Genomic DNA, 25,249 nt, shown 5'->3' with positions numbered 1-25,249 from the left:
TCCTGCAGATGCATACATGCTTAACAAAGAATTTTCTCTTGGTTTGGTATTCAGATGATGAGACTGAATGAGTAATAAGCTCTTTCATGTGGAAATAGCATACATGGCTGGAAGGAGCTCAGAGGTCACGTAGTTCATGACTACTCCCTTGTAAGACTGGATATTCTTATACCTAGACCACTGCTGGCATAGGTATTATTTATTTTTTTTAACCTCTTTAAAACTGGCAAACTGGTCTATGGTACATAACTCTTACGGTTAATTTTTCTTCTCTAATATGTGACAATCTTCTTTGTTGCAAATTAAACCAATTAGTACAACTTTTTCTCTGATAAACTTGCTAGTTTTCCCCCTCAGTCTCATCTCTTCTTTATAATAACCAGTCCCCATACTCTTAAGCCTCTTTTCTGTCTTGCCTTGAAGCGTGATACATGCAATAGCACGTACCAAACTAAGCAGGACAGCTACTGCACCAATACAATCCGGTAAATAACCACTTAGGGCAGTAGCACTGCATAAAAGGGTGTGGGGGTGACTAACTACAAACTGAGGTCAAGTCTGTTGGAGGAAAAAAAAAGTGATTTTGAGGTGTACGGGAATATCCTAATTTTGTGTTCATTTTCCCTGTTTCAAGAATTTAAGAATATTCAGTTTCTCATCACGTTTTTGATAGAATGCAAAATTAAACTAAACACAGTACTTTATTGATTGAACACTTAGGAGATTCCTTAATAGCCTTTACAACAATAAATAAAGTTTTGAGCCCGCTTGCAAGGTACTGTTGGGTAGTCTCTATACACAGACAACAGAACTGAGGCTTCTTCCTTATATTGTACAAAGCCATTGTCTTTATTAATACAGCATTTGAGTGGAAAACTAGGCTGTCTTGACATGCTGTATTTAAAGTGGTTCCATATTTTAAAATATCAACTGTAATGTTAAAACCTACATGGTACTCATGGTAGTTTGTATAACCCATCTCTTGGCATTCTTGCTGACAGTCTCGGTATTCCTTGCTGGAGTTGCAGTAACGTTCTGGGGGACCGCTCTGCTTTAGTTTCCACTAGCTGGTGGCTGCAACCACAGGCAAAAGAAAACATGTGAGGAATGGTGCGCGCGCGTGTGTGTGTGTGTAAACTAACAGACTGTCACCTGGACATCTATGCAATGGAGTAGGGTGCCATATTGAGTTTTAATGAGTGTTTTGTAGTTACAGTTGAGGATCCTTTAAGATTCAGTGGTTTATTCACATTAGGCTGTTGCATTTCCTGCCTTTACTCCAGTAAAGATGTTATGGCAAACTTCCATATGTTTGTCCCAGCAGAAGCAAAATCTTTAGTGATTAAAACCAAGTAAATAACTTAACTATATGTATGCAGATGAAAATAAAGTTGTTACACACAGAACAATAAAAAACACATTAATTCTAGTATTGCTGGGAAATTACACAGTTGTGAGTAAAGACTTTTTTTTGAAGAAGGAAATCTTGCCAAAGAACTGAACAAGACTATTTCTTACTTGTAGTTCTAAAAGAGAGAGGTTCTTGGCGTAAGGATGAACTTGCTGAATTGAGATGAGGGTCTCTTTCCTAGTTAAACATGAGGATAAAAAGAGCATTTGGCGCTAAAAGACTTGGGCACTGTGCCGCTGTCTTTCTCTTCCTTGGGCAAAAGTGTTATCTGACTGGGAGATACAGTCTTAAATTTGTACTGTTTATAAATATTTGATCAAATATTTTATCATCTCCCGAGCCATGGGAAATCGGCAAGTCTGGCAGAAATAATGCAAGCTGTAGGTGCAGTTTTGTTTTGATGTGTGTCAGGCGTTACGATGGGAAAGGAAGAGCAAATGTTCTTTGAGCATTTGTGATTAGTACAGTAAAGGTCCATGGCTTAATCTTCAAGATCAAGGTCTGAGAGGAGACATTATCCAGGAGGAAAAGAGAAGTTTAGAAGTAGAGCATCATGATGGACACCCCCATTTCTTCTTTTCCCCTCTGAAAAAAGAAATTTCCCTAGCTTAAAAAGTGCTGTTGTGCTGCCTTCAAAATCTTGCCAACCAAGATAGTCATGATTCATTCAGACTAACAGTTTCATGGATGTTAATATACAGGATATTTATAATATGATTTCTTTACTGACCAGTACTGTCAAAACTCAGTATAGAGTCCTAGACTTGCCTGTAATTAAGACATCTTGCTAGTCTACTGTAGAACGTTTTTGCAGTGAAAACGCAACTTAAACTGTAAGAAAAAAAAATAATCATAAAAAAATAAAGTACTGCTTAAAACCAGTTGTTGGACTAGCTTCAGATTTGCGATAGTCTGTATATTGCTGTGCTTGGTGGTTTTGCTGTATGAAAAGCCTAAAACAGTGCATTCTCAGATGATGTTGGGACAGTTTGGTAGCATATGTAGAGCCCAGATGCTAAAGAACAGGGTATGTGTATTTATGTAATAGTCAAATATGCAGCTTATAATAAACAGGATGATGGGAACATGAGGGGGGAAGAAAAGCTTGGGCACGTTATTTTTGTGCTTCATGGTGTAAAAGAAAAGTGACTTTCTCACAATTTCTTTACCCTGGATAATTGCAGATACTGAAAATTCTTACTTGGCTGAATGCAGTATTCTAAGGGGAAAAAATGGAAGAAAAAAAAGACTGTAAAAATAAATTCCACTTTATAACAGCAGAGGTCAGAATGTGTCAGGAGATAATGCGAGATCAGTTTTGTAGTGACACCCAGATTCTGTGCGAGTTCACACCTGGTATCAATGCAGGCTCTCGAACTGGGGCACCAGTCTTAGAGAACATTGGCCAGCATAAGATGTATGAATTTTCAGTCACATATTCCTGGTTATGTGATTTAGTTAAAAAGGCGTTCTATAGATTTAAGGCTTTGCATTTAACACAAGTCAGGCTTGTGTCCAGCTTTTTCTGGATACACATCTTATTGTATATTACAAACAAAAATTTCTCCTTTCTGTAACAATTTTTGATTTAAGAGAACTGTCCGTGAAAAGATGTTACTCTCCCTAACTGTGTTTTTTACCATTTAATTATAAATTTAATTATAAAGAACGGTAGAACTCCTCCTCTACTGTAAATATGACAATACTGGTGTCCTCCCTAGCTACCCTGCGAATGTGCTGACACCTGGTACAGGCCACTGTCAGACCAAGGATGCAAGACAACTAGCTTAGCTTAATGGGATAATTCCTTTGTTAGTCTATAAATGTCGTACAAGTGGTGCTTGAATGCTTCAAGCCGAAGCTACATCAAACTTTTTGTTCTAACGGAAAATATTTAAGAAGACCCGTGTCCAATAAAACACATAATTTTGTGATGCCCCCAAACGAAATTAAATCTTGCATCGGAAATAAACATCGATGATACAAAGTACCATTCCATCCTCTCTGGAATTTCAAATAAAAAAAACCCACAACCCAAAGACATTATTCTGCTTTGATAAAGATGTTAAAAGCACTTCACAGTTTTGTTTTTGTTATGGTAGGAACAGTGTCTTCAACTGCTCCCCTGAGCTGTAAATAAAATGGTAAAAATTTTCATGTACAAATGGTAACTGTGTACCCGATCAAGCAGCAGAAATTGGCATAACTTCATGCAATATGTGTGGAGAAAAATATTTAAATTGGGGGCAGTCTATGCTTTGTCTCAGTTGCTAGGCAAAACTTCAGGCATTCTTGAAGTCTGCATGCCATGGAAGGCAGCTGGTCATAGAAAACATTGTGGCTCAAACCCAAAAATGCTTAAGGCATCTTGCCTATGACAGAATAAAATCTCATGTCTTCCAGGACCTAGATATTCTCTGTCTATGAAAAACTGTATGGGTTACTGATAATATATCTCCATTTAATGCACTGTTATTTTTAAAGACAAAAAGTTAAGCTAGAGACAAAAAATGCCCAAGCTACATGCATCTGGTTATAATCCCAAAAGTGCATCTTCTCTGTGACTGCAAGGTACAAGCATAATCCTACTACGTGAATGGAATAGAGTAGTCTTCCAAGACTGTTTTTATAGCTCTGGATAGCACATGTTCTGGTACAGTTTGCCTACTTGCATCTCAGTGCTTTTGTTGAGTGTGTTTTGTGTGGCTTTTTTAATTGTGTGGCATTAGGGGAGATTATGTGAATATATGTGAACCAGCCCACTACAAGTTGGAAACTCCCTGGTGTTTCCGTGTGGGCCTTAAGGTCAGTGTCTCCCTTTGCGAAAGGATGCGCAAGCCATGTGCAGATTAATTATTTAATATGCCATTATCTTTTTTTTTTTTCTCCAGAGGAAAAGAGATTTTTTTTTTTCAGCAACATGGAATTTTATAATGATTTTAAAAAAAATATTGAGGAATCGCATTTTAAATGTTTAATGGGTTGAATATGGAAACGAAGGGGTAAATTTCTGCCTCTCCTTGGCAGAGTGTGGAATTGTTTACAAAGAGTCATGAACATTTTTGCAAGGATGTCATAATAAATATAAGCAAATTATAATTGTCTTCTGTAATAAGGGGAAGATTGGCTGCTTTTGACTAGTAATTAAATCCTACCTCTGGGCAGTGTGCATAGCAACCCTGGGGAGCTGCTACGACAGTCAGTCTTATCTTGGGCTCCTCTAAACATGCCCAGGTGAGGAGGCAAGCACTCTGTCAAACCAGTTTGGCTCCTTAAATATTTAAATAAATAAAGATGCATTTGCTGAGGAGCGATAAAATGGCCAGAGGAAGTGTCATGCTGGAGGTGGTTGAGTAACACTTGGGTTGCGTTGGTGCTTAGCCTTGATCAGAAGTGGAGTGGCAAGCAGTGATGTCCAAGAGGAAAGATAGGAAGGCGGAGGTGTTGGAAGGGTTTGGAAGAGCAACAGTTGTCGCTGGTGACTTCCCTTCTGTACCACAATCTGTCCTCTGTGCTCTTTGCTTCAGTTCTTTGACGCGTTGCAGTTATCCCTGTGCAGGGCCACCTATGACTTTAACAGCTGCTAACGCTTCTTCTCTCTGTGGTTTTGCAAACCAGTGGAAGAGTTTTATGGAGGGTAAGAGCTTGCTAGTGGTGTATTTGGCTTAATAAATACTCAGATGACTAGACCAAAATGTTCAGATAGGAAAGACAGCTGGCAGGGCCTTTTCATATCATCTTTAATCTTTAAGTAGGGTGAAGTCCTGATTTTGAGGTTAGTGGTAGCCCGATCCCCGATTTCTGCTAGCAATGACTTTTATTTTTGTAAAGGCAAATACATCTCGAACAGTGAAGGAGTTACGTCTTGGGGGAAAATACATATGTAATCACAAATAATGGGTGAGTAGCGTAGGCTACTGTTCAGGGTGGACCCATGTCTGCTGTGAGATGACAGAAGGATCTTGAAGGAGGCGTAGCTGGAATAGGATCCCCTGAAAAGCTGAAAGCTCTGTGATCAAGCACAAGAGTGTGTTCGTGTCAGAGAACACACGTGGAGTGTGTTCTCCAGGTATGAAGACACTTCAGTAGCTTGTTATGTGTTCATCAAATATTCCTCTATATTTAAATCCTTTACAAGGGCAGCGTTCACATTTTAAAATTCCTCAAAAAACCTAATCGGAGACAAGAGTTGGTCAGCAAAACTTACTGAGCGTAAATTTCCTTGTTCCTTTGCCCAGACTGGTATTCTGCCTCCTCTAGTTGTGCTCCTGTTGTCTTTCCAAATACACGCCATCCTTTTGTGGGTCCCTTGGACTTCAGTTTCCTCCATAGCCATCCTTCCTCGTCTGCAATTATTTAATTTCTTTGCCAGAGGCAATTTCTCTCATCTCTTGCCAAGGAGAGGGACTACATATAAGCATAGAGCCTCTGGTCATATGTCGTACCTGGCGTCTCTCATTAGGTGGTGCTGCGAAGCAGTGGCGATGTCTGACGCTGTCATATAGGAGCTCATTAACGCGTTATATCACTGTGAGACTTGGGAAATGGAGCCTTCAGAAGCCTTGCTCCCAGCTTAGTGACTTGGTACACGTACAGTGTATTTTGAATACTCCAATATAATTATTTGCATGCGTGTTATATTTCTTTAAACTTCAGATTTTTAAAAGTAAAAAAAAACCCAAAGAAAACCCATGAAATACCTTTTTTTCTTGATGTTGCAGTTCTGTATAGCTTCTCCTACTACTTACTCGCTCTCAGATCTTGAAACTTAAATGTAGTTTTGAAAACTTCCAACCACTAAACTGTAGTAAAGAACATTACAGTCTTGCTTTTATTTTGATTTGAACAGGGCAAATCAGTAGAGTTCTTGTAAGTTAATCTTCCCTCTGAATTATTGTAATTCCAGAGAAGAGCATAATATTTCTACAGCTGAAGTCAGAATTCATTTCAGTTGACTTCTACCTAATGGATTATTTCTATGTAACTGTTGCTAGATAATACTGAAACTTCTCAATGACATCATTTAAGCATTGAAATTAATGCCAAGTGCCATAGTTTACTGGGAAGTGGTGTCGTGACTCTTTTTTCCAGACTCCGTACATGACACTTATTGCCTTTATGGTCGTTTCCACACAATTTCTTTGCTTGCTGTCCCTTTGTTGCCGTGTTAACGAGCTAAGTAAGCCTGCTGAAATGGGTTGGAAACCTGTGGGTGTAGATGGAAATATAAATATCAGGGCATGTGGGGACAAGAGGGGAGACCCGGTGAGAAGGCTGTTGGTTCCCCAAACCCTGTGCGCACACACGTGTGTGTGTGTGTGTGAGAAAGGGGGATGTTGGTGAAAGTTTTTGGCTGAAGCTGACTCAAATCGTATCTCAATGCGTATGCTGCTCAAAGTACTGCTTCCAGTAAAGGTTGAAAAATTTGTAAAGATTGACAAATCTCCAGTAATAACAAGAAATTACTTCCATGCGTGAATAATCTTGCTAAACACACAAGAGCAATTGTATCTAAAGCATTTCCTTCTTGTGTGCATATTCTTTTATCTGATGCCTTTTTCCTCCTTCTGCCAAATGCAGTTTCAAGACCTTGTGGTTAGATCCCCAGTTAGCTTGCAGCACCAGTGCTGCCCTCCAGAGAAGGGGGCATATTTAAAATATTTTGATATTTTATATTTAAAATACCAAAGTATTAGGTGCAGCCAGGAGCAAGGAAGTTGATTTGTAACAGATAACTGTAATGTAGGGCAGAAGTGTGCTCTGGTTTTGGCTGTTTTGTTAGGTATCTCTATCTCTCTTGCACTAACATAAATAATCCCAACAGGGACCTGCTTGCAAATAGCAGTGGAGTTTTAGCATATTTTTCTTAATCAGCATAAGCAAAGATATGATTTTCTTTAAGATATGACCTTCCTGTAAAAATAAATGCTAGTGAACTGACAGCCTGTGTTAAAATCAGCAGTGTATACTCTGACCTGGAATTACAATAAAAGTAAAACTAAGTTATAGACTTAAGAAATACAAACATAAGGAGGCTTTTTATAGCTTACATCTATCTTTTATTCTAAATGAGCATAAACAAAATATTCAAAGATTCAATTATAGTGTAGTGGAGGCATTACTTGGAATACTAAATATAAAATAATACATTAAAACATTAGACAAGTGTGATTTTGGTACCTTTACAGCAGAAATGTCCACGTTTATGTTTGCTTTAATCCTTCCTTTGTCTTACTTAGACAAATCCGATTTTAGTGTCACTAACATTTTATCTGTTAATATTTCAAGTAATGTCTCTTACTTTAATTGAAGCTTGTAAAACCATTTTTTTTCTCGTTCCCATGAAACAGAAGTGCTGCAGTTGTCATAAACTTTTTTTTCCTCTTTTAGCAAAAGCAATGGTATAGACAGATTTTGCATAGAGGTTTTCAGGGTGGGTTTTTTCTATTATTATTATTACTGTCTGAACTTGAAGTTCTTTGTGAGGGCGTGTGGCTGTCCACCCCATTCGGTCACATACCACCTGGCTGTCAGGGCGCTGAATCACTGGATCTTTGGGTATGTTAAGCCTCTCAAGAATCTGCACAAAGTCCAAGTGTTATTCCTCTCTCATCTCCAGGATGTTGTGGGTCCAGCCCTGTGATGCCCTTCTCTGGTGCTTGGAACCCCTGGCTTGATTGCCATGGTTGTTTTGGGTCAGGGGAGAGGCAGTGGGATGCATGAAGGGAGTTACGTGGGGATATTTTTTCCCTCCCCTTTTCTCATTTTTAGTACTATATTAAAGCACAAAGTAGTCTGGATGATTGCAGGACACTTTCTAAATGCAGACCCTTCACATGGGTGTGAGGAGGAGAGTGGGAAGGGAGGCTCTGGTGCAGCAGGAAGACCATGGTTTTCTTCTGTGACTGGACTGCTCAGGCAGCTCTACCAAACCTTCTTCTGTATGTGGTGTGTCTAAGCCTTCTCACAAGTCCTCTTTTCTAAACTGTGTTGTTGCCAGTATTCTTCTAGTCTTTTTATTTCAGCTTCCTAAGGGAGATGTTGAAGACATACTGATTTTTCTGTCCAGGGCAAGCTTTTTGTATGCTCCAGGTGGACACTAGGGAGCAGTCCAGCTGAAGACACAGCTATGCATAGATTAATTCATCTCTTGATCATTTATTCCCCAGCTTGGAAAGGCATTAACAACTGGAGGGCAGGTAATAACCAATGCAGTGCTGAAGAGAGAGATGTTTCAGAAAAAAGATTAAGGTATACAGGGTGACTAACTTTCACAATGGGCAAGTTCAAAATCAGGCTAGCATGAGAGCACGTATGTTATGAAACATGATAATTCCAGAAAAACTAGAATCTCTGCTTGCCACTTCTTCTCTTACCTCAGTCAATTGTTTTTCTAGAAATCATTGCTTCATAATTCTTTTTCCCTGGGTATGTTTTTTTTCTATGGCACATCTAGTATACCACCATCATACTGTGAATTACTTGGGAAAGACAACCTTCAGTAAACTTTTTTTTTTTTTTTTTTAATATTTATAGAATTAAGTGGTGGTTTTCTGGCAGTTTTAGGGGTGAACTGAATGTTTGGACGTTTTTCTCATTACTGCTTTATCCTCTGCTTAATTCCGAACGTTTATGGTTAAGGGGCCTAATGCTACCCTTCTTTTACCGCCAACCACTGAACTAGTATGGAGTTCAGCTGGCAAATTTTAAATTGTAATGTTACTCTTCTGTTGTCTTGGGATGGTGCATAAATATCCACTTCTATTTAACTGAAGTTAGTTGCAAGTACATGTGACAAAGTAAATGCATGGTTAAAGTTGAAATCAGCATGCATCACTTAGGATGGCAGCTTTAGAACTTGCATGCATTTAAATTGTTTGCAGAATTAAGTTTCCAGATAAATCAGGTGTACCTATATAATTACAATAAAATCACGATGATTCGGGTTTTTTCAGAGATTCCTAGTAATTCAGATTTCACTTTGCATTTCCAAGTTTTACATCCTACTGGAACACCTACCTCCATCTAGTTTATGCTGCCCGTCTCCGCATATACCGTGCGGCTTTTTTATCACACTTAGTAATAATATATGTTGGTTTTCCTACTTTGACTCCTGTCAGTACAGTCATCGGTATAAATAACAGTAAGCTTATTCATCTTGCTGTTTTGGGGGTTGATATTGTTGGGGGGGGGAGGGGAGTTTGACTGGATTGATTATTCCCAAGTGTTTATCCTTGCTCTTTCTGCAGTGTTTTTCCCCTAGGTCAGGGAGTTCCTTAAATATTGGAAGTAAAACTTCACTTCCATCCTTCTTGTTTCTATATGCAGTTTAACAGAAGAGCTGAAAAAACCACAAAGCGTAAGCAGCTGATGAGCAGAGACTTACGCTTCTTGCACCTACCACACCAGTAATAGTGCCCCTTCTAGCTTGCCCTTTCTTCATTGTTTTTCTTAATCTTTTGTAAAAATTTATGTTATTTCAGGAGTCTTGGCATGTCTGTCCAGAAGGCATACCACAATAAGACCCCATCATTATGTTGATGATAGAAAATAACAGTAAGACTTTTTCAGTAATCAACCATTTCCCTTTATAAATGTCTGTTCTGGTTTGTTATCAAAAGCAGTTTTGGCTGAAGGCTGAAAAATTTCCACATCCTCTGGAATAAGATGATGCCCAGGGATTTGGGGTATATGGTAAACGGGAGAGTATGGCTTTGCATTAAGCAATAGAGCAGGAGTTATTCCAACTGAAAAACATTAGTGTTATGGATGTTGTTATGGGTAGAAGGGGGAGCATTCACATTGTCCAGCATAAGTGATCAGTGGCAAAAATACGTATCTGCTCCAGCCTTCTTACTTTTGCTGTACAGTTAAGATTATACAGCAGATCTTTTTTTGGTAGATATTTTTCTTGTTATTTCCAGCCACCCCAGCTCTTTTCCTCAGTGAAGTTGTGCATGTCATGGATTTTAGCAATGAGGTGTGAGGACTTGAAATGAGGAGCTTCCTTCTGTAGAAATCCAGGCCTTGCTCTTGACTCCTGTGAAGCTGTTGGGCTGGGCAGTGTTGTAAGCCCATTGTCGGACAGCTGACTGGGAAAGCCTGTGTGGGTACCAGCTGCTTGAGCACTTGTTGATGTCTCAGGAGTTTGTTGGACCATGTCAGTTGTGATCAGAAGGGGAGACAGCAACATGGTTCCCTCTGACTTTGGCCGTTTTGGACCTGGCGTCGTCTCTGCTGCCAGAGGTGGAATGCCAGCAGTGTTCTCCCATGAGTGGAAGATATGAATGCCCGATCTTTCTGTTCATCTTCCTGGGGCCCAAAATTCAGGGAGACAGATCTTGCTTGCCTCAAAAATAAGACACTCTTTTTCTACTGCTTGACCTTGAGAAATCTGGTAATCACTGTGGTCGGGCTGTGTGCTGCAGTGCCAGAGGCTTTCTGCCTGACCAGCTGGTTCTTGTCGCTTGTGTGTTGAGGATTGTGTGCAGCAACCCTCTGAATGTGGTTCCTACCATCTGCCCTTTGGGAGGGATTTGGATAAATCAATTGACTACTAGAGCAAACTGTGGCAAGTTTGTGTTTTTTGTTGTTTGTTTTTTTAAAAGAAATCCAGAGAGGAAGAACCAGTGTGTGGGGGAGAGAACTGGGCAGGGAGTCTGCAAAGGCCGAGCACCCACAGCTCCTCACCTCAAAGCACAATGGCAGTGTTTTTGACAGCTACCGCTTAAGCCGTTCAAGGACAAGCTCATATCCTGCATTGGATTTAAACAGGACTACAGATAGCCATGAAAGGGGGAGGCAGGACTTTGGGTAATGCATCTGAAGTGTCCCACAGAGCAGCTGCCTTGTCATTGTCACAGTCTAGAAGAACCACCAGTTCCTACAGGAACACAGGAAAGGGAAAAATCCCTACTGCTTTTGTGCTACCTTTTTTTGTTTGTGTGTTAAGTCTTCCTTCACGACAGACCCTAAAAGATAAAATCAGTCAAGATGAGATTAAGCACGTTACTGAGGTTAAGCGTGTTACTGACAACTGTATATAAAATGCAGTGGGCTTAAAATACCATATGGAAACATGTCGTGAATCTACTTCCAGGCCCTGCCAACCCGTACAGGTGCCAGGGTGCTGGGAGCTGCTTGAATGCTTGCTTGTTGGCTGTGGGTGTAGCCTGATATCTCCCTGTGCATCGTACAGTAACAGTACGTTCTAGAAGGGTGTGTTGGGTGAGGGCGGTTAGAGCCAAACAAGTGCTGTAAACGGAGATATGTAATGCTGGGGTTATGTAAGGATGGGGCCATTTGCTATGTGGTCTGATCCAGATTTTTGGTAATGGGTAGGGGGAAGAACAGGCCACTAGCAAGGTAGTAATTCAGACAGTGATATGTGTGTGAGGTGATCTGCCGAGGCCGGCACTGTGACAGAAACCAGCAGGCATAGCTGAAATTCTGTAGTGGGGTGGTACCTCAGCATCAGATTCATAGTGTCCCGGTTCCCTACAGCACAGGACTGCTCAAGTCCTCTCTGCAGCATGATAAACTTGGCTTTTCTTGCTGCAGCAGGCTGAGCTGGGGATCTGAAGTTCATAAAGCGGTGTAGTATCCTTGAGGTTGCCATCTGATGAATGGCTTACCCCATGAGATCCTTGCATGAGCCTGCATGAACCTGTTATGCATGGTTCAGTACCTTTCTTGAATCTTCCATCCCTAACCTACGACCCTACATCAGGGAGCTGTGTGCTTCATGTGGATGCAGTTAGCATTTCTCTCAAATAGGTGCACAGCGTCCTTGCGTGGTTGGAGATGGTGCAGTCCACATGGGACAGTAGTAGAGGAGCTCTGAGTGAGGTGGAGAGAGGGGGGCTGGCCAGTGTAAACTGTAGAGCTGGCTGGGCACCGAGTACCTGGCTCCACTGCAGCAAGGCATTGTTCAGGTCCCTGGCTGGGCATGATGCAGAGCTGCCTCCTTGCTTCTGAGCAGCTAATACTCTTGTAGTGGAGAATTGGTTAGCCAGCATGCCTGTGTATGTGGTACGAGTCCTGTATTAGATGGGGAGAGTCTAGCTTTGGTGTTTCCACCACAACAAAGTTAAATGGAGCAACGTGCCAGTCCCTTGCACTTTGAGTTGCATGTAGTGGTATGTATGGGAAACCAACCCACTTGAAAACATTTGCTGTCCTGCAGTAAAGCTGCGTTATTGCTAAAGCCATTCAAACTTGTGTAAACTATGAAAGCAACTTGACATAAACTCCTTTAGTATTTTTTATTAATACTGAAGAGCCTTCAACTTTGAATAGCTTTTAAGGCAAGGAAGGCCTATTCTGATCAGCTATATTTGGCCTCTAGTAGGACAAGCCAAAGCCATGTACTCGGTGTTAATTTTGATACTGAGGCATATAATTAGCATATTCTTCTGTGCCACGTGCTGTTTGTTCATTCCATCATGATTTTGATGTCATTCCATCTTCAGAACGGTTGATCTTTGGTTATTTCTTCTTGATTTGTCTCCTGCAGGAATCACAGTAAACCCGAAATGAAACCAGCCCTCTGTGTATGTGTAAGCAATTTTAAAATGTCTAAATTTAAGTAAAGACTTGATTTGCATACTGTTTGAAGTAAATTGCTTGAACCTGGCAATTGCAAGTTACCAAAGTATTAGGGGACGCTGTCTTACAAAAATAAAATCAGACTCTTTTATAGCAGCAATTACATGTGATTTCATGATACAGCCTTTAATTATGTCACTGCTCTTTTTCTGTCAAAAAAGCAGAGAAAGAAGCAGAATACATTCAGCTGAATGAAGGAGAGAAGAGAGACATAACCTGAAGGGTTATGTTGTTCAAACATGGATAAAAATTGCTTTTGCAAGATATTTCCTTTATTATTTGGTGGCTCACAAGGCCTAAGTGGTTCAAAAATTGTCCAAAATCAATTATGCCTGTTACATAAGAGTACCACACCCAGTATAACCAGTTTTAATGAATAAACAGTGACTCACAAATCGTAGACATTGTTTGAAGATGTAATATCTCGGGGTGGGATTCACTTCATCTTACTTGGGTTCTTAAAAGTCAGGGAACTCTGAGCCAGTCCTTGGCTTTCCGTTTTTGTTAATGATACGTAGTTCCTCTGTAGGCTATAATAGTTAGAGCTGAGCTTGATGCCTTGCAGTGGGTGTAAGCTGGATGACAGTCTGTGCTGAGAAAAGTCCTCTGTCGCTGTATGAAAGGTTTAAAAATGGAGCACTTATTTTTGTGACATCAACAAATTCAAGCTGTTGTGCAACTTGGAAAACATTTCAGTTTCAAGCCACCGGTGTTAAATTGTTACTTGAGAATACCTCTTAATTACTTAATTATTAGTTGTCCTTTAAAAGCCAATATTAATGAAACCTAGCTTGGCAGTACCAACGCTTTTCTTTTAATGTCAACAAACCATGTAGTCGTCAAAATCTGTGGATCACATGATTGGTCGGAGAGCTCCATCCATTATATCAAATCAGTGTTGATTGCCACAGTGGCTCTGCAAATAACTCAGTCAAAATGCTTCCAGGTAATACCTTCTAATGTAATTTTAAGAGGTCTGCAAGTCTAATAGTAGCATTTACAACCTTGTACTGAAGTTGGATTCTTGTTGTTCAGGAATGTTCTAATTACCTGAGGTCATGTGCCTGAAGACTTTGTGGCAGTCAAAAATGTTCTGCACTCCATTTTGGAGGCCACAAGATATGCCACAAAAACATGGCCATCCACTGCAGCGTGGCACTCCCGTGTTCTGGAGGGGCTATGCTGAAGTTTAATGTGTCTTTGGTGACACATGCTCCTTGACTTCTTGAGAATAATTTTTGTGGACTGGTCTCCTTATTTAAATGCTGCAGTTCTAGGATTTTTTTGTTTTAAAGGACTTACAGCATGAAGGTTGTAGATGGATATATAAGACATTGCAGGTGTGGGATGGGCCCAACTCTAGGTGAAGGAAACATCAGTAAACTGTCTACATAAACCCAGACATTTGGACTGTGTAGTCCTGTAGATGTCAGTGACAACTCCAGAATGAGAACAACTTTTGGACTCTTGAAATGGGCACTTGAAACATAACCAGAAAGCTAGACCCCTGTCCTACAGCCTCTGTTGCAGTACAGTTCTGCTGTATGACATGCACGCTTCAAGTTTCTAGCTTGAAGAATGAAGGGCTTAATTTATAACCCGTATTCCCTATAACCTAGGGAACACAAATATTTATATTTAAACTTTCAGTGCTTTTACATTAGCTAGTTTCCTCAAAATTATTATCACTGAATATACAAATTTGGAAGCAAAAGACCGTATTTTATTTGAGGTAAAGGTAATTTTCAGATGCTGTGTTTTTAAATGACTCTTGAAAATTATATTGCTAAGATGCAAAATCTGCTCTCTTGTAAGAACAGACTGTTGTTATAGGAATACTGTATAAAATGCAGTTCTCCCAGTTTGTCATCCCGTCATCCTTTGGTTTTATTAAAAGTTGAGGATTTTCTTTCTTCTTTCCCTGAATTTCAAAATTTTCCTTCCCTTGAGTGTGCCATCATTTAACTCTCTCATATTATTGTTAAATCCTAGAAAACCTTAAACCCGAAAGGAGAGTTTAATAACATCTAGCTTTGTCCTCAATAGGGAGACTGAAGTTACAGCTTTTGAATGAAAAGGTAACCTACATTAAAACTGGTTACTTAAGTTGCAGGATTTCTGGTGTCAGTATATGTTCCTTTTGCAATTTGGAAAAAAATAATAGGGTGATAATGTAACATATCCTTAAAGAGCTACACAGTCTCCTTTGCTCTTTTACCAAGCACAGCTCATTTGTTTCACTACTAATTTCCTTAATTACTGTGGTAATCAGTAGCTTTGGTCTGGATGCACACAGGTTCCACAGCACATTTAATTGTGTCCTTGAAGTCCTGTGCAGTATCAGGGATGGTCAGGATCCCCAAAGGGAGGTTTGTAATTAATTAGTGACTTAACCTTGTGACCTTGAAGCTCAAATACCCTTCCTAGCGTTTGATTTCTATACCCAAATGGGATAAAACCTTCTTCTGGACTCTTTTAGGAATATTGACTCCTTTTCTGGCTTGCATGTGGGTTACTCATCTGGGTACTTAGAAGAAATCTGCCAAATTTGGTCCCTTCAAGGGGCATGGGCAGAGTGGAGGTCTAGTAGGAAGCACCCAAGTGAGTTTAGGCTGGAGCAGGGTGCTGTGTTGATGGTTTCATTTGAGATGGAGGGAGTCAATGCCAGGAGCAAGCTTTTATGACAAACAACTTTGCTGAGAACCGGTAGGCAATGCTTTTGGCATTGGGTACGTTAAGTCCTTTATAAGACGTTGTTCACTGCTTTTTGTTCTGAATATAAAAAGTAGTCCCACTAGTACAGTCCGACCGCTTGCCAAGTAATGGGAATTGATGTGCACGTGGTAACGCGGACTTGCTGGGGTGGTTCTTTAGTCACACTGCCTTAGGTGCAAGTGGCAGGAAAAAAACCACCCTATTAAAATACTTTGTGCCAGATATCATGAGTATACACGCTGTAACATGAAGTAGGAGATAAAAGACTTTTCCTCTTTTTTCCTCTTCTGTTTGAAATGTATTTTATGCTTTTCAATGTGGCTGGTATTGCTTTAGAAAATAATAAGTATTCCCAAAGAATTTATCTGATGATTGACTTAAACTAGAGGAAACTACTTGAAGATCTTGCCTCTGACTTCTTTTGAGGCATAAAGAACTGTTTTTAAAATACTTATTTCTTTTGAAATTAATATAAGAAAATAATAGTATGAACTAAAGTTTGACTTAAAAAGTTTTTGTTGGTTTATTGGTGGGTTTTGGTTGTTACGTTTTTTTAGTACTTCCTAAATGCTCTTGCTAGTCCTGATTTTGTGTGTCTGTCCAATTAACTCTCAATTCTTATTTTTATAGACAGTTACTGGGAAAAGCTTTGGAACCAATGACTTTCGAGCAGCTCTAGAAAATGGAGTCCTGTTGTGCGAGTGAGTATTGACTTGCCTATGTTCTTCAGGTTAACATTAGTTGGCTGCTTTCCTTAGTGACCCCTGAAATTCTTTTCTGAAGTACCAGAAGTATTTTGTAACAAGTAATTTAATTTTTGTAATACCTGTTGTTTGCTGTCAGAAGGAAGAACAATTTTCAGACATCCTCTTTATAGACCTACATGTCCCATGGCTTGTCCCACACACTTCTTCGTGTGTTACAGAGTGGATCGTGCTGATCATCTGGCCAGTTGATTGGTTTTATTGATTATATTGCTTATGGTATCGCTGGGCTTTCTCTTCAGCCTGTGCAAGGTGATGTGGCCATGGCTGGGATCAGAGCACTCGTTTATCCCTGTACTCGCTGTTGTTAATGTTTGGGGTTTTGTCCTCTATTCCCACTCCCTAGTAAGAAATTATTGTAAACTCTGTGTGCTGGTTTTCTTTAAATCCTGAAAGCTACCTAGTCCTACCAGACAAGTCTACACTAGGATAAATTTTCTTTTAAAAGGTACTAAATTTCAGAAGTGAACTTTACAAAATTGTAAATTGACAGGCAGGCATTTGATTTTATGTGTCCATTACTAATACTGCTCAAACAGTTACATCCAAGTATCTCGGTACCTTAGAACCTATTGGATGTCATTTGGCATACTTTATAAAAACATTAAAAAAATGCTTTAGGGTGATTAAAGTAAATGGACTGGGTCTCAGCATAACACAGAAATATGTTGTCAGGTAGGTGCACGTGCAGTCCAGGTTTCAGGACTTTCTGGACTGACTTAGTTATTGCTTTCAACAGCAAACTCTGACCTCAGCTCTTTTTGGAGTGCTTTCTCCAAAAGCTTCCTTATGCTTATATATTATAGGCTTGGCAATAATGGGACTTGTCTGGTTTCGTTGCTAGACTGAGTCAGAGATGTAAAATACCCACTTGTCAGGTCTCTTCCACATATCTGTAATTGGTTTTGTACTTACTGGAACAGGTTTCAGGACTGGAAGTGGTGCTAATCCCTTAGTATTTTAAGGAACAGCAGGTGTAAATGTCATTAGAATGCTAGTGCAAGAGAAATCTTTTTAGAGAGCTACCTGGGACACTTAAAAAAATCTCTTGAATCTCAGAACCACTCTTAAATCAGTTCAGCCAAGCTAACTTTCAGAAAATATTTATAAAGGTTTAGTTCTCTGAAATTTTTTTTACTATATACCAAAAATAATCAAAGCAATGCCAAAAGGCAACATCCCTGCATTTTCCCTTCTGTGAATATTACTGTCTTTTCTGTCCTTGTCCTTCTATGTTTCTGTTTTGGCACTTCGCCCATTAATTCTGTCTTGCTAGTTTCTTCTGTAGTTTTCTTTGTGATATGGGGAGTTGATTAATTTTGAATCATTTCGTAGAGATGGACATTGTATTCTTATTACTTAGGTAATCAAATGTTAACTAGACTGAATGTGGTAATAAAAATAATGTATACTTTTAATAAGAAGATCTTTCTTCAGGTATGTATTTAGTGGGATGTGTGTATTGTGTTCAGCTGTAACTTTTAAATAGTGTCTTTAAGAGCTGGCAGTAAACTGATATATTCTAATTCTTTGATATCTTCATTGTTGACGCTTATTTGGCAAAAGAATATGAGCCTCCATCTGCCAAATGCAAATCAGTTAAATTTATCTGTACTTAATAGCCATATGCAAGAAAAACATCCTGTAATTTCTTCAGCTAAGCAGCTTGCCTTAGGAGGCATGCAGCTTTCTTGAAAGCAAGATGCCTCATTATGTTGCACTAAATCATATAGCTGTCTTCCTGTGTCATAATTTTAAATTTGACATACTCAAAGTACAAGAAGTGATTTCATAGAAATTCTGTGGAAGTAGAAAAGAGCAAGATGGGAAAGGTTTTCAGATGTCTACTTTGCTGAAAAGTCAGAGTGCAAGATCTTAAATAATTGAAACAAACCAGACATGACATTGCCCATTTCCTTGGTTTACCTGGGACGTGGCTAATTTAGTGTCCACAGATACGTTATCTCTGGAGATGGTGTATTTGACTGAAACTATAGCAGATAAGATGTACACTTGCACCACATACTCCTGTAGGAGTCCAGTTGGTTTGTTTGGCTTACTTAATGACCAAGTGTACATGTTGACTGAGTTGACAAAATAAAGCCTTTTACATTTTACCAGATCTCCTGTGTATACATTAGAGGAAGAAATCACTAAGGCTTTCGTGATCACATGCTACTTCATGTTCTTAAGTACGCTAAAACAAATAAAACCTATGTGTTTGGAAGATTAAAAAAAAAAAAAAAAAAAAAGGGTGGGGGGTGGGATGTCGGGTAACTTTTTGTTTATTAATTCCACCTCAGCAGATCACTTTTTCCTTGTCATGGAAAAGTCATCAAATGTATTTTGTTTACTAAATAACAATGCAGTTGAAAAATCTCAGGACCTGCTGCCATTATTTCTTCTGCAGGCACATAGAAATCTATTCTCCATTCCAGTGTATCTAGGTAACTCTCTTTCTGTTTATCTTCCAAATACATTTGCTGCTTCAGCAAAAAATGCCTTTTCCTACACAGAGTTTTAAACTCCCAAGTCCTGACTCTGTATTGGTGTGGGTAGATCACAAATGTTTGCCGATGCTTTGTGGGGTAAAGGGTCTGGCCAGACAAGAAGCAGCAAGACGAGGGAGCAAGTCCAAAATCCTCAAAGGTATATAGGCAGATGAAGCCTGCAGGGTATCCTCAGTTCCCATTCTGTGTCGCTCCTGTGGTCTAGCATGTAATTTGGTGAACCACAGTATTTCACTACCTCTATGACTGAAACCTTGGATATAAAGGTGCAAGGAATCCTGTGTCTTTTCCTCACTGCAGGACAAGGTATGTGTTCGGGCTTGTGTATTTAACAGTGACATGTTAGTCTGTCCTGTCTTAGTTTAATTATGAATTTTGTATAAAGTAAGAGTGATATGAGGCAGAGTTTCTTCTGGCCGAAACTGAAAATTACTTGTGTGTGTTAGTCACGTTTGCCAAAAATTATTGTGGCACCCATTGTACGGGGCTTGACAACGTTATGAAAACTCAGATGATTTCTTACACTTACAGGAATATCAATGCTTTCACCTTGAACTCTGAAAGTTAATATTCTGATATATTTTTGCCATCTTCCGTATCAGAACTTTTATGTGAAGAAAGTCTTTAAAAGGGAAATTTGAGTGTCATCAACATCACCACACGTGTAATAGTAACACTGATCCGTTTCTGCCCATGGCTACCCAGGCACTTTCTTTACTTTTTTCTCACTTTGTCATTCTCAGAAATCTCTTTTTGTGCATGTGTGTGTGCAGCTTAGCCTATTTTTGCTTGTATGGTCTGTTGTTACTTGTCACTTCTTGGAAAACTGATTTTAAAAGACTTATTACCCTTTTGTGAGTAAACAAATTCAAATAATTTTTTCTTCATTCCCCCCTCCCCAAAGAAGCCTTTTTGGCTATTTATGTGTACTAAAAAAAATAGGTTCAGATTTACTTGGTTCAAGTCATGTAGGTAGCACTACATGCGAAGTATTTCTTAATAAGCATTGATGCTCATGCTTAAAGTTGATTATGTAACAAAATCATATGTCTTCTTTCTAGTTTGATTAACAAGATCAAACCTGGCATCGTTAAGAAAATCAATCGTCTGTCAACTCCAATAGCTGGCTTGGTAAGTAGTGGCATGAAATCTAGTATCTGGGGTATGACACCAAGTTCTCTTTGGTTTTAATGAGAGCTTTCTTGCTTGTTGTTCTTACATGGTCTTGCTACAAAAACCTACTAAGTTTTCAAAATTTAGCTTTGTTTCCCTTTCTGTTTAAAATTGTACCCTTTATATGTTGCCTTAAACCACAAAGGTTACCTGTTCTGTGATTTGGGTCTGTACCTTTAATTAGGTTGTCACTGTGAAGCTTAATCATCCCCAGATATATCAAACACAGATGACGGCTGCTGTGCACAAACCTATACAGTGTTACTTCCCTTTATTTAAAGGCCACCATCCTATTTTATATTCACAAGCCACTTCAGATGTCCCTTTATTAGGGAATAAGCAGACTAGGAAATGTTCTGTGTAACTGGAATATTTTTAGAATCTGCTTCTCCCCACCCACAGCAAAGTTTAGGTTGCATTAAAATAACTCTGATGCAATGATCTCTCTTCAGGCTTCAGTTAAGGGATTTGCCAATGTTTTGGCTGTAAATCACATTGTCAGAGGGAGAGGGGGGAGACAGATGTAATCATTTTCACAGGAAATGTAAAAGATTTCCTGTATGCTGTTTGGCAAAGTTGCTGTCAAGAGACCGTAGGGTAAATTTTGTAGCCATTTAGCATCAGAAACCCTTTTGTGGGTAAACAAATGCAAATATTTTTTACTTCATCCTTCTCCCTGCCCCCCCCCCCCCCCAAAAAAAAAAACCCCAACAAAAAACAAACAAACAAAAAAACCCCAAACAAACAAAAAAAACCAACAACAAAACCAACCACCACCACCCCACCCCCCACCCCCCCCAGAAAAAAGCCTTTTTGGCTATTCACGTGTACTAGGGTATCTAGGCCATTTAGTCCTGTCACAACAACTCTATTGGTCTCATCTTTAAAAACCCAAGATAAACAGTGACATATGCATGATTCCTGTTAACAAACGGAACATCCACTTTATGGTAAACATGCAGTGTCAACATTAGGGAATGTTACCTGATTTCTTAGTAGGAGTAGAATGCAAAACATCTCTAGATACTTTTATTTGTATGTTTTAGTGGGATGAGCCCACAGTACATCTGCTTTTGCTGGTCAACCATGTATCTCATTAGAGAAGTGTAGGTAAGTGTGGCTGGAGGTCATAAGATTGAATTAACTTGCCATATATTATTGCACGAACTGAGAATGCGCATTTCCACATCAAATAAATATAGAAAGTATTAGTTGCCTTTGTCCCAGAAAAGCTTAGGGTATTAGCCTTGTGAATAATGAGAGCTGCACATTCTTTTCCCGTGAGGCATTCAAAAAAATTCAAATGAAACCAAAATCATTCTGGGGAGGACAGAACAGTTATTCTATCAGCAGTTTGATTGCCTAAATGGCCTCTGAAGTAGCCATTCGATCCAAACCAGAAAACAATAGGCTGGATTTAATTTTTGTGGTGGCTTTAATGTTGTCCTGAATCCTAACTGTAAGAACTGTTGGGTTTATATGCATTTTTTTGTTTGTTTGTTTCCAGATGCAAAAATTCAGATTATTCATTAGATGTTTAGTTGGTATCTTTCTTGTAGTGTATAATTGTTCCTTCAAGTTGTTTCTAGTTCCTACAAGTCTTCAAAAATAAAGGGGAGGAAAGGTGAATGATTCTCGTAAACCAAGATCATCCAGTGGTATTATTAAAATACCACTTCAGAATAGTTACTGAGTGAGATGATGTTTTGTATTAACCCATGGAAAAGGTTTTACATAAAATACTTCAGTTTCAGAAGATTGTTATTATGAGGACCGTAATGGGAGGGTTCCAGAAGATGGTGCTTACGATGGCAGTGGAGGGAGGGGAGATGTGTTTTCCCAGACTTGAATGTGCTCAGTGACGCCAGGTTTGAAGAGCCCAGCTTTCATCCCAGCATGTAAAACTCAAACTGAAAATGGTGGGGTTTTGCATTTATGGAAAAGCATGCATTGATACCTGATAGGCTCAGGATACTGTGGCTGATGAACTATAGGGTTTAGAGGTGGAAAGAGCTTGCGAAGGAATTAGCCAGAAGGCTGGCTTGCCATGTTCTAGAAATATTTTCATGGCTTGTAAGTTGCTTATCCCACGGTGTTTTCTGTGGCTTCATATATATACTTCTGTGGCTCTCACTTCGGATTACCATGTCTTTCAGTCTTGCATTAATTACTCCCCACCAAACTTTTAAGATTTAGAAATTACAGTTGTTAGGGGGAATTTTTTTTTCTTTAAACCTGATGGAAGTTTTGACTTCAAGAGATGACCTTTTTTAATTTTTTTTTCCTAAAGGATAAACAAATGCTGCAACTTGAATTTGTGTCTTGCAAATCCTGTAATCCAAACATCTTTTGATCATGTTCTTTCTACAGCTTCTCTTCGCAGTCCTCTAGACTCATGTCCTCAAGTCCATTTCCAAAACATTTTATCCATTCATCGTTGGGCAGCTAGCATTTGTCTCCTGGCTTTTCTGATTAAAAGGAAGCAAACCTCCCATATTCTTGACAGTTTTGTGGCAGTCTGATTATCAGAAGGAAACAAATGGTTTCAAAGGCATCTTGTTTCTTTTTTTCCTTTGTGTTTTTTTTCCCTTCTAGGAATTTGCTCAGGTTTCATTCTGTTCTCTAGAGAGTTAATATATTTGACTACCACGTAAGTGTGTATGTGTTGTGTTTACTTCAAATACTTGGCAGGTTTTCTCAGCGGTACAGAAATACAGTGTTCAACAGGCATGTTCAGCTGAATCTCCAGAAGGGTTTCATTGTGTTGTTTCTTTGAGTTCATGGTTATTTTGAAAACAAATTTTAAGTAAAATAGGAAGTGAAAGCCTATGTAAATAATGAAATATTCTGGTTTATGTGGAATATTTTGTGCTATAATTTTTTTTTATTGAGTTAGGGTGAGGTGCTTGGTGCTTTGTTGTTTTTTTTTTAAATGGAGTAAATGCATTATTAATATATGTCATATTTACTTTTATGACACCTTAGTTATCATAAAATCGAACAGGGGCTTTATATTAGCAGGATCACCTAAATTCCAAGCACATTTTAGCTGGTTTTGGGTGTGGATTGCAGTGGTTCAGGTATAACCATGGTGGCACAGATAAATATGTGTGTTTTGACAATTAAATACTGAAAAAAAAACTTGGCATTCAGTTCACAAAAAATGCTGAATTGGTACTAGGCAAGCTTATAAAATATTGATTAAATTCATCCCCAGTTTGGCATGGCACAGGAAGGCTGGGCTGTGCCTTGTGTGAGAGTGTTTGTTACAACTCTTTGGGGCCATAACTTGACCTCCACTTCATGCTGCTTTGCCCCTGCTGCTCTGCTTCGCCTCTGAGGCACATGCCTCCCATGGTTTGGGTGAGATCTAGCCATTCACTTAGCCATGTTTTTCTGTTCATTTCTGTGCCAGTTTGGAAAACTGCTTCAGTGGGGTTAAGGCAGGTACCACAGCTGTTGCAGGGATAGGATGGTGAAAGACAGGTGACTGAAGAAATGTCCATACAGCTCTTAAGGTGGTTTCCTGAGCAATGAGGCATGCCATCTGCAGGGTGCAAAAGACTAACTTCAGCAGTAGTCGCAGAAAGATGCCACTTGGGGCAGGTTGATTTTTACCAGCCCATGGCAGGTTTTGGAGATGGCGACATTCCCATAGGTTTCCTGAAGGGAGTTGGCTGGGATGTGGCTGTTGGTTTGTTTGCTTTAATGTTGGCCATTTTTAAAAAAATGCCATTTAAAACCTTTGCATTAAAATAGTTTCTGGAAAACAAAAATTTAATTTCTGCTTATCTTCCAAACTGTCTAAAACATGGTTTGTGCAAAGAGCTACGCGTGTTTTCCCTAGTACAGCAGAGCAGGCAAGCAAACCGGTGCAGAGTAGCAGTTCCTGAAGCCCTCAGGCATTTCTGGCAGAAATGGTAACAGGGTAACCAAAAAGTCAGAGGATGGTGGGTGATGAGGTTTCATTATGCAGGGTAGTGCAAGTGCAGTCTGCCTTAAAAATCCACTTTTTCTGGTCCATACTTATGTGAAACAGAGATGGTATTTAAAGAAGATGACTCAAATTTACAAATCTTGCTGGGTTCAGATCCTGCAAAATCATTTTGCTCAGCACTCTCAGAGGGTGGGAGTGATAGAAATAAAATCAATGCTTAGCAAAAGCAAGCCCAGAGAAAACCTGGTTCTCGATAAATACGGATGCTTCAGCTGGAACCCCCTCATGTGAGATGGTTTGGGTATAATTACATGAGGGGGAGGACATTGTGGTCTGACAGCATATTTTCCAACGAAGCCCTGCTGAGCATTTTTGGAGGTGCATCTCTGGCTGCAGTGTCGTTGTTCCCCAGAAACCTCATGTTTCCAACACAGTTGGCTGAACACAGAGACTCATAAACTGGGATGGAAGTCATAAGACATCACAAGATAGTGGGAAGATGAATGAGTTTTATGTAGTATATGCAAGCTCAACATATCTGTCATAATAATACATTGCTTGTTGCTCAGGAGGAATAACTGTGTGTGCTGTAGCAAGGCAAAATTTCCGTTAAAGTAAGTTTCCAGCTGAGACCAGGTGGCGAAGCAAACTCAGAGTTAGTTGATAGCTTCTTTGGAGAGTGGTAGCTAATGGGAACTTTGCTTTGCAATGTAACAATTTGGTCTTCTAAGACCATCTATCTATCTTTCCTTGCAGCCTCTGTGAGATGGAAGTCCAACACTTCGCCCTGTGGTTGGGAAGCATTTCATCACATCAGAGGCGTGAGGGCAAACCACAGGGCAGAGCAGAGAACTGTTGGGTTTTCAGAATTGGAAGTGAAATAACATAAGTGCATGTTTTTTAAGGTTGGCCCCTGATTTCAAATGAGTAGAGATGTTGATAACTGTCTCAGTGTGAGTGCTGGATGAATATTAGTGCCAAATGTCATCTTCATTAAGTTCTTCAGCTTTGGCAGAAGGCTTTTTGTGAACTTCTGTTTCCCTTTCACACAAGAGAATAAATCTGCACATCTCTAGGCAGTCCCAGCTTTGAACATGGGCATCTGAAACACTGTAGAGTGGTATTTTTGTTT

General features: G+C 39.5%; 1 protein-coding gene across 9 annotated transcripts in view; it reads left to right on the top strand.

Moving 5' to 3' along the window:
- The window catches only part of LMO7 (LIM domain 7), a 131,057-nt gene that overhangs the window by 17,554 nt on the left and 88,254 nt on the right, over positions 1-25,249 (top strand). For all 9 annotated transcript variants that reach the window (XM_027781008.2, XM_055802191.1, XM_055802184.1 and 6 more), the window contains exons 2-3: positions 16,364-16,434; positions 20,069-20,138. In XM_027781008.2, coding sequence (XP_027636809.2) covers positions 16,364-16,434; positions 20,069-20,138 — 141 coding nt within the window. The remainder of the gene's footprint in view (positions 1-16,363; positions 16,435-20,068; positions 20,139-25,249) is intronic.

Source organism: Falco peregrinus, chromosome 4 (genome assembly GCF_023634155.1).
Source record: "Falco peregrinus isolate bFalPer1 chromosome 4, bFalPer1.pri, whole genome shotgun sequence".
In the NCBI taxonomy this organism is placed as follows: domain Eukaryota; kingdom Metazoa; phylum Chordata; class Aves; order Falconiformes; family Falconidae; genus Falco; species Falco peregrinus.
This window is presented reverse-complemented; position numbering and strand designations above follow the sequence as displayed.